This window comes from Camelina sativa, chromosome 10 (genome assembly GCF_030686135.1).
Source record: "Camelina sativa cultivar CO46 ecotype springtype chromosome 10, ASM3068613v1".
Taxonomy (NCBI): domain Eukaryota; kingdom Viridiplantae; phylum Streptophyta; class Magnoliopsida; order Brassicales; family Brassicaceae; genus Camelina; species Camelina sativa.
In genome coordinates, this window is record NC_141889.1 from 13,736,072 (window position 1) to 13,746,190 (window position 10,119).

The window sequence follows — 10,119 nt, forward strand, 5'->3', positions numbered from 1 at the left end:
ACGACTAAATATAGTGAGAGAGATGAAGAAAATTGACGCTTGTGTCGCCTAAATACGTCGCCGGAAAAACCAGCGGTAGAAACACGGTGCACTGATTCATGGAAGATGTCGCTGGAAATTATAAAAGGTGTCGCTGGAAATGATTAAAAGAGAAAATTGCACTATAATTACAGTCGCTACAAGGTGTCGCTGAGACTCACATACGAACAGGGCTTTAATCATATTTTGTTTCAAATGATTTTTTTTCTTATTTCATTTTTTGTTTGTTATTTTCCATCATCTGAACAAAAACAATAAAAGAAAAATACTTTGAATTCCTTTATCACTAGTAAATTTGTATAAACAAGGAAAACATAATATGTTATAATTTTTTTTTTAATGGTGAAACTTAGGTTCACATCCTAACATATTTTACTCTTTTGTTCTCAAATTATGTTGGAAGAATTTATTAAATTCAGGACCCATGAAAGCAGTAGGGAACAAGAGCATGTGCATGTTAATGGGTATTCCAATTCATCCCCATTATGTTTATGGCATCCTTTTTCTTCGATTATAAGGATTTTTTTTTTAATAGTTTTTCTTTTATTATTTAATAATCTAATATATTAAAAGAATATTCAAAAGAGCTTACAGTCAATCTTACAAAATTTGACCTCTCTTGCCTTTAATGAAAATTGCATTTAAAAAATTTTTAGACAAGTTTTTTCTCCTATTTAGATTGCAGAAACACACCACATTCATCCTCTGGACGTTTTTATCCTTATTATAATTTTAAAAATTATTCAAAAATTAATTATGAAAATATATGAATTAAAAGTCAAAATTCATTAAAAAATGGCAAAAAATCTAAATGGGTTTCTATAAAAAAATATGTCAAAAATACACCGTCTTAGTCAAAATCCTAAAATCATCGTTCATAACTACTATTATAAATACTACATACCCTAACCAACATTTATAACTCAAAAACAAGGAAAAAACTCTAAACTATTATCATGTTCTCGAATTTATTATTTTACTAGGTTTTTGACAACGGTCGAGATCTCTCTAAAATCGATCTAACGGAAATTCTTGGAACTCGTAATTCTCTAACCGGACAAGAGTATTCTTGCTCGACTCCTCCATGTTTCTTTTTTTTGTCAGGATGTTTTTTTTATGAAAGCTTACTTTAATTTGTAAGAATAATTTGTTTTGTACATGTTACCTTTATAATCTGTCTCCATCACTCAAGATTTTTTTAAAATCACGAAGACTCTTCAATATAATTTGTAAAAGTTAATAACTAAAGTTTTATTAAAATATGTCCACATGACAAAACAAAAGACTATATATATATAGCTTCTATAGAAAAACATATTTGATGAAAATTTTATTTAATAATTATTAGGAAAATTAAAAATCCTAAAAATAAAAGGATTAGAATTAATATTTTTTTTAAAAGTATATAAACCAAAAACAACCTATTATATCACTAACTCTAACAGAAAAGTTATCTATTAAATTAGTATTTTCAATAAGAAAATATGTGCAATTAATAAGAAAAATAATTGCAACTTAATTACAATTATTATTTATTATAATTATATAGTAAAAAGAAATTTATACAGAAAAATGATTAAAGTATAAAAGGTTAAATGTTAAAATTAGTGATTAACATAATATAAGAAAAATAAGATAATCAAAATAATAAATTGCAGTTCTTTCAGCTCGTATAACTTATTCTTCACGTTCGTCTCAAAGTGTATGTTCTTTGGATCATCGAGATAGGTCTGAGGGATCTACCGTAAAAATCTCAAGAGACAAAAAACATTTCTATATGAGCATCCCATAAAATTAATCTCACCTTATAAAGTAAGAAAATGATTTGTTTACCTTTCTTCCTTTTCGTTGCCGCCTCTGGTTCTACATAATATGAGACAAAACAATGTTGCATTAATATAAGCATCTCATAGACAATCAAACTGTTGAAAGTTAAATGTATTATGAAATATAATATATATAACCATGATAGGTTTAGTTTTTTTGAAATATAATATACATAATTTCATTATAATTATTTTAAAAAAAACTTTTAATTTTTGAGTTTTTTTATAATTATCTTTTTACATTATTAATATTGTTTAAAACAAAATATTTTATTTTTGTTGTAATCTCAAATTAATCCTATTAAATATTAACTTTTACACGTCAAAGTCTTTGATATAAATTTGATGGCTAACTTTTAAAACCCAACTTTATATAACAAGATTATAATTTTGGTCTTTTATATGATTCATCAGATTTTAATTTTCCATTCCCTCTTTTTATTCTTTTTGTAGTGGTTGTTTGGCAATCAAGATCAATCAATTTCTCAACCTTTTAAAACATGTATGTTGTGTTGATCTCTATATTTTGTTTTATACTTTGGCAATTTGAAATAAACTCATAATCTTTTTTCTTTAGTTTTAGGTAAATTCATGGATGATTATAATTGTAGATCTACAAAACTGAATATAATGAAATTCAGGTATTAATCTTTGTTAACCCGAATCCTTAATTTTTAAAAATAAATTTGATGCTAATTTTTTTTATATAATGTTATAGTTGCAGAAAAACTATGGTGGATTATATTCATGGAAAATTTATGGTAATTTTCTAAAAACTTGGATTTCTTTCTATTTACAAGTAGATTTAAATTATAATTCTTTTTTTTAAAATAATATAATATGTGTGTCTAACAAATTATAATTCTATTTTTTAATAATATAATATGTGTGCCCAAGTTGTTAAATATATATATATATATATGTGTGTCCAATTTAATTTGAATCATAATCTTTGTCTTTTATATGATTCATCGGATTCTAATTTTTCATTCTATCTTTTTGTAGTGGTTGTTTGGAAATCAAGATCAAGCAATTTCTCTATCTTTTATAACATGTATGTTTTGTTGTTCTCTATAATTTATTTTATTCTTTAGTAATTTGAAATAAACTCATAATCTTTTTTTTTTCAGGTAAATTCATGGATGATCATAATTGTAGATCTATAAAACTGAATATAATGAAATTCAGGTATTAAACTTTGGTACTCGAATCCTTAATTTTTAAAAATAATATTGATGCTAATGTTTTTTTTTCTAATGTTATAGTTGCAGAAAAATATTATGGTGGATTCTATTCATGGAAAATTTATGGTAATTTTCTAAAAAATTGGATTTCTTTCTATTTACAAATAAATTTAAATTATAATTCTGTTTTTTTGAATAATAATAATATAATATAACAAATCTCCAAAATCTCCAAAAAAGAGGAACAAATACTCTAAATAAGACAAAAAGTTCTGATAATTATAATTAGGTGGATGAACAAATAAAACAATTAAAAATGTATATATATTGAAAATAAAAATGATTAGTTTTAAAGAATAATACTTCTTTCACTTTTAAAAATAAATTTTAAAAAAACAAATTATTTTTTTTAAACGAAAATTAGAAAAAAAAACGGATTTAAATAATCGTATCCGTGGAAGCCTCTTGGCCCAGTGGTTGGCCTAGGGTTCATTAATGCTTCTACACCAGGAGGTCTGAGGTTCGAGCCCCAGATAATGCGATTTATTAATTGTGCAGATTAACGGAGACAAATTTACAGACAATCTCCAGTGATGCGCAATTATTGTCTTCACCATGATTCTACATACAACTGAAGGTGAGCATAGAGAAAGGAAGAGGTGTCCATCAAGAACATAGAGCAGGAGAGCAAGAGTGTATGTAGTGAATCTAGTAGGGTCGGAAGGAATTGTCCATGATAGATTCATATGTAATAGTTCTCATAATTTGCAATCAATAATAAATCCAGAGTTAAAAAAAAATAATTGTATCCCATTTAAAATTATAAAAAATGTAAAATAAATACTAAAATCTTTTGTAAATATTTTTCTCGAAAAATTCTATCTTTAAAAATGTTAAATTTCTATAGATAATTATGAAGGTTTAACTTGGATACTAAGCTATCAATATAGAGACGCTCAATCACAACATTAGAAGTCAGCTTTATTAGACTTATACATATGCTCGCAGGTAACTCTCCTAACTATGTTACTTTATGTTTATATTAGAAAAATTACTTTCGTTCCCTATTATTGAAGATTAAATTATAGCTTTTCTTTTGGTTAATTCTTTTCTATTTACATTTTTGTTGGAATCCTTTTTAGTCTTATAATTAATTTATTTTTTGGTTTGTTAAATTAGTTAAACTATTATTTAAAAATATATTTGCCCATATAAGCGTATAAAAGAATTGAGTTAGTGATATATTTGACCATAAAAAAGTTTAGACAATAATTATTTTAAAAAAGTTTTTACCGACACAAGAGTGATAAACTCTCCTAGTTTCTCTTATATCAGTTAAGAAAATTTATCATATTCCATATCGGTTTATTGTAAATAAATTAGTAAACCGCGAATTAAAGGTGCAATAAACTGATAATGACATGAACAAGAGAGTAGCAACGTAAAATGTTGTGGCCCTGTTGGATCTGACACTTGGGTTGAACCCCGGAAAAAGTCCATCATGGTTGAAGTGAAAGTGTAGTCGAAGTGATACACGCTAAGACGCTCCATATGGTGGAGCAAAAAAATCATTACCGTAGTCGAAGTGTGCTAAAGAGGCCGGCTATCTAAAACCTAATCCATCAAAGAAGGCTCAAGAGATGCAATGGACAACAGTCCAGGAAGGAACAAACCAATAAATGACGTCGAAACCATGGAGGCCATGGGTCAGGTTGATATGATTATATGTAGCCATATCACTCTTATCTTAGCTTATGTTTTCCAAATGTAAGCTTAGTTTTTACTATGTTATCCTACTTTTAGTATCTTCCTTTTTATACATGAAAACGTTTTCACAAAAAAATTGTATAGTTCCATTTATACTTTATAGGCTTATTATTGCCTATAAACCGTTTTCTTAAAAAAAAATTTGGATTGAAACGGAGAAATCCAGACGAAAATTTGCAAGTAAATCAATGCTATTGTTTGCACACACAAAAAAAAAAATCAATAGTATTGTGATATCAAACTTGGTCTTTAACATAAAATTCGTAATGATGCAACCTAAGAAAGAGAACAATATAATTATGTTTATAATGTAAAATTAGATTTTCTTCAAGAAAATTTGCGAACTATGAATACATGAAAAGTTATACGTACATGAGAAATTATTTTCTTATCTTATTATATATATAAAGCTTAGTTTTCATATTATGTGAGAAATTATAACAAACAAACAAGTTATGTATATAAGTTTAGTTGAACAATTTATACTGTAAACTAATATATAAGTTTTCGTTACTATAAAGTACTACATTTAATTTTAAAAAGAAATATATCATATATATTTATTAACATATACACATTTTTTTTCCGCATTAACATATACACATATAAATATAATAAAGTAAAAATTATAAAAATATGAATAAATGCAAGATATCAAATCTTTAAATCTTTTCCAATCATACTCATATTGCAACAAAATTATTTTAAAAAGTACCCTGTCGCGTTGCGTGAATTTTTAGTCTAGAAATAATTTGAAAATTGGCCTCACGTCTAAGCGCAGCATAGTCCGATTTTCTTGACGGCTAAGTGTGTCCATCTCACTTGATGTTTCCTCTTAATTCCACCATAAGCTTCCCAATCCTAGTTAAATTTAAATATTATCATTTTGCGAGTGGGTGTTGATATACCTACTTACATTAAAAATTTATAAATATATACTAAAAGTTAAACTTATATATATTTAATTAATACAAATGATAGTTTGCTTTTATCATTTTACAATTAAAAAAATAATAATTAAGAAAAATGATGAGAAAATTGATGCCCCATCGTCACCATGCCACCACCGTAAATCGGAGCTCCTCCGCTTCCACTTCCAGCTCCACCAGCTCCTCCACCTTCCTTATCGCCTTGTCTCCCGGCCGTAGTCGTCTTCTCGCCTTCAACCTCCCTATACTTTTGCAGATAGATCTTGAGAGGTTCCACGTAGTCCTCAAACCCTAGCGTAGTCATCGCCCAGAGAAGATCATCTCCGTTGATCGTCTTCCTCTTCTCTCTCTGACACTTGTCGGAAGCCTCACCGGTGATGAAACTTATGAACTCTGATACACACTCTTGAACCGTTTCTTTAGCGTCCTTGGAGATTTTTGCGTTCGCCGGAAGTGCTTTCTTCATGATCCTGCTAACGTTTGCGATCGGTAGAAACCTGTCTTGCTCACGCGTCGAAGCATTTCCGCCGTCCTTGTGTCCTCCTGAATCGTTGTCCGAATCCGCCATCTTAGATCGAGGAGACAAAAAGGGTGGGAGAAAGAGAGATAGATGTTTTGGGTCCGTTGGATCAGAGAGGATAACAATCGTATCGTGATGACACGTGGGCTGTTATCGGTCGTTTGTTTGTCGATAAGATTAGTACAAGTGGATGTTATTTGGATAGAAAAAGAGATTTGATAACCGGTTCTGTTTATTTCGGTTTGGCTTTTTGATAAAAACTTGAGTTTTGGTTATATATGTATCTCAAGTGGACCTTCCATCTGTTGGAAAAAAAATGCTTTCTCCTTTGAGAAGAGTGGTATAGAAAGAAGAATGAGGGAGAGAGCCACATATTTCACTTTGGCTTCTCTAGTTTTTTGCAAGGCAAGTGACTTTATGTTTTATGAGAATTAATTTCCCAAAAATTACCAGTTAACTAAATCAGTTTAGTATATGTTACCAATTCATAACTACCACACGCATTTCTATGATTTCTCTAGCATCTGAGAATCATAATACACAAAGCATACGCCAAATGAACTCTCTGACCTTACTCAGTCCCGTCTCAATATCTTTTTGGACCCTAGGTAAACCAAAAAATTTGGACTCTTTTCACACTAATTTTTTTTTTTTGGTCCCCTTTGGTAGAAGGAAATTTTCTGAATTTTGGGTTAGTCCCTTGGCCTTTGCCCCTCTCTCGGCCCCCATGAGCCGGGCCTGACCTTACTTATATGTGGGAGCTTAACCATAATACACAAATACAAATACTTAACGCGGCTACAACAAAATAACATGTCTCATTATCTTCACTACAGGAATTAAGGGTATTAATAGCATTACATTATAGCGTTTTTTATTTTTATACTATAATTGAGTATAAAGAAACTATAGATAGCGTTTGCCAAAAGGTAAACGCTATGGTAGGTTGTGCGCGGAAAATTATTTTAGAGTGGCGCTTAGTGTTGGTTCTATTATAGCATAGGTAAACTTAAAACGTTATTGTAGGTTAACCCGGGAACCAAATTTGTCATTGGCTCCAAAATTGAAAGAAAAAGACAAAAAAAAAACATGAGTTAAAAAAAGAAAAGAAAAGGTTTTTTAATTAGGTTTTTCTTTTCTCCATCTCGTCTCTATTCTCTCGTCTCTCTTCATCTCTGAAAGTCGAAATCTGAAACACCATAGATCCCAATTAGCTTGATTCTTCCACTATCGATCCCGCTAAGTCTAATCCCTCTCATATCAATCGCCGAATTTGATTCATAAGGTAAAAAATATGTATGGGTTTTATTTTTCTAAACGATTTAGTTTTTATTTCGTGTTGGGTTTGCTCTGTTTCAGTTGTTTCTGAAGTAATTGGGTTTTGGATTGATGTTTGTATGATTGGAATCGATTTCTTCTTATGTGAGTTTGGTGTTCGACTTTCAATCTGTGTTTTTGCTCTGCGTTTAGATTCTGTATGAAGCTAATTTGGTATAAAAAGAATTGGAATTGACTCAGTTTTGTCTGATTGTTGTTGAGAGGCCAAAGACTCTAGTAAATAGAACCAACCAGTTTTGTCTGATTGTTGTTGATGATATTTTGTTGACTTGTAATTGTGAATTGTAGTTGGATTTGCGGATCTGTAGTTGCGACTCTGTAGCTGTTCAGTAAAAGAACTACAAGGTATTTACGGCTTTGTAGGTGCTCAATTAAAGATGAGTTGTGTTGTAATGATTCTGATAATCCATGTCGTTTTTTTGTTTGCAAATTCTTGATTCATAATCTTCAAAATTTTTGTCCGTTCCTACCTTGTTCTTTGACTTGTGTAAGATAATATTTCTCTACCTTTTTGTTATACATTTTGTATATGATGTGAGTGTCTGATCATTAAAGTTATTATGATAATGTATGTATAAATTGGTGGTGGAGATTGGGTCGTATTGGTCTAATATGGACAAGGCATGGGCTTGGCTTCCAAGGTATGCATCTCTCTGTTATTTTCATAGATGGTTTCATCTCCAGATAAGAAGCGTAAGCGGAAAAGGTCTTCCTAGTGCCGAGGTGAGGTTAATGAAGAGGAAGAGTATGATGAAGACAGTGATCAATGGAGGTGGAAGAAAATGTCCATATTATTTAGTTTACCTTACACGAAGGTTAGTACTGGTTTAGATTTGTTTAAGAAATAATTTTGAGTAAATGCTGAAAATCTTATTTACAATGTGTTAGGATTTGCCGGTGCGTCACAACATTGATGTCATGCATGTGGAGAAGAATGTGTCTGACGCTATGTTGTCCACTCTGATGCAAAATTCTAAATCTAAATATGGATTGAAGGCAAGAAAAGACTTGGAAGATATGGGAATATGAAGGCACTTGCATACAAAATCACGGGGAAAGAAAACTTACTTGCCTCCTGCAGCTTATTGGATGTCAAAGGAAGAGAAAAAGAAGATTTTGCCTTGGGTTACCATCATCTTCAATGTCATCACCTTTCATGATCATTAAGATCACAAAGGTATCACAACAGAATTTAAAAACGTTTAGATCCAGAGGATTGCCTGCCCTGATACCATGTTAAATTATGACTTATCTTGCGCTTCCAACTCAAAACCAATTGACAATGAGTGGAGAGGCCCTAACCCTATATATTACTCAAGTCCCTTCATATCTATCGGATGTGAGATCTTTGCTCCACACGCCCCCTCGAGATGATGGTTCTTTTAGCCATTAATCTTGATAGAATCCATCACGCCCCTTGGAGATAATGCTTTTTTTAGCTATCTTGATGGAATTGATCCTTCCGTTGGACCATCAATTAATGGGGTAACCGGGCCTCTATCCGAACAAGATTAATTAACGGGCCAACATGTATAGGCTTTAATACCATGTCAAATATTATAGAAATAGAATATAATAGTTTATTGAGTTGTGTTTCATAAGATTAAGGCATACATATATAGTGATTAGCTTTCACATATTGCTAATACCGCATAATGCAAACTTTTCTAGACACATAAGAAAATAGCTTGCACGGAAGTAATATAAATATCTAAACTATTCTTTGGGTTGGGCTTCACTTCATTAACAGACTTTAGAGTCCATATTACTTGGTCCGCATCTTGCTTCCCTAATATATATCTTGCTTCCATTAAATTACATTTTCCGATGAAGAAGATCGAGAAGAAAGAGTCACGAGCCGTTGCTTTATCCAAACGCCGTACTGGTCTTTACTGTAAAGTTTGTCCTCTCTCCGGTGCACAAATGGCGATCTTGAAGACTCCTTGTTCATCCAACTCTCACGCCTCTTTCTACTCATTCGGTCACTCCTCCGTGATGGTGTTGTTGCTACTTTTCTCAACGATCAGCGTTCTCTTCGTGAAGAAGATAATCTTGGAGGGTTAGGGGGGTTACGGTGGGAAGACGAGGATCTTGCTGAATCGGAAAATCCAGAGGAGTTGAGGGGTGCGATCGACTCCATGTCTAAAATGTTGAGAAACCTGAAGGAACTGCGTGATCGTGTGGACTCTGTGAATCAGAGAGATCATCAAGATGACGTGAAGAACAACGACATCAAGAAGCAGGATCTTGTTCCACACGAAACCCTAAATCTTCAGTCCACTTTTGCAATATCAGATTCTTTACCTATAGATCATTTCAACAAGATAGCTCAAGAACAGGATCAGATCATGGCTACAGGAAACTTGGATGATGGATACACCAAACCAGAGCAGCTGGTTCTCGATCAATTCATAGATGTTGAGAGTTTGTTCGATGGGCTTTACGACACCACAGAAGAGTATCCAGACTCTGCTGATGAATTCGGAGATGGAAGATGTCTCCATGGTGATGACGAA

At 31.4% G+C, this 10,119-nt stretch overlaps 1 protein-coding gene and 1 long non-coding RNA gene across 2 annotated transcripts; one reads left to right on the plus strand and one right to left on the minus strand.

The window, feature by feature from the left end:
- The first annotated feature begins 1,652 nt into the window (after nucleotides 1-1,652).
- Nucleotides 1,653-3,903, plus strand: LOC147936105 (uncharacterized). Its single transcript, XR_015567768.1, has 8 exons — nucleotides 1,653-1,851; nucleotides 2,319-2,367; nucleotides 2,443-2,506; nucleotides 2,584-2,626; nucleotides 2,871-2,919; nucleotides 2,996-3,053; nucleotides 3,131-3,175; nucleotides 3,608-3,903. It is a non-coding gene; the product is annotated as an uncharacterized LOC147936105 (long non-coding RNA).
- A 1,849-nt stretch (nucleotides 3,904-5,752) lies between these two features.
- On the minus strand, nucleotides 5,753-6,705 carry LOC104718981 (nuclear transcription factor Y subunit B-3). Its single transcript, XM_010436810.3, has one exon. The coding sequence runs from the start codon at nucleotides 6,311-6,313 to the stop codon at nucleotides 5,834-5,836; it is 480 nt and encodes a 159-aa protein (XP_010435112.1). The 5' UTR covers nucleotides 6,314-6,705; the 3' UTR covers nucleotides 5,753-5,833.
- Between the last annotated feature and the right edge of the window lie 3,414 nt (nucleotides 6,706-10,119).

Coding starts and splice junctions, on each gene's coding strand:
- LOC104718981 (XM_010436810.3), bottom strand. CDS start 6,313: ATGGCGGATTCGGACAACGATTCAGGAGGACACAAGGACGGCGGAAAT.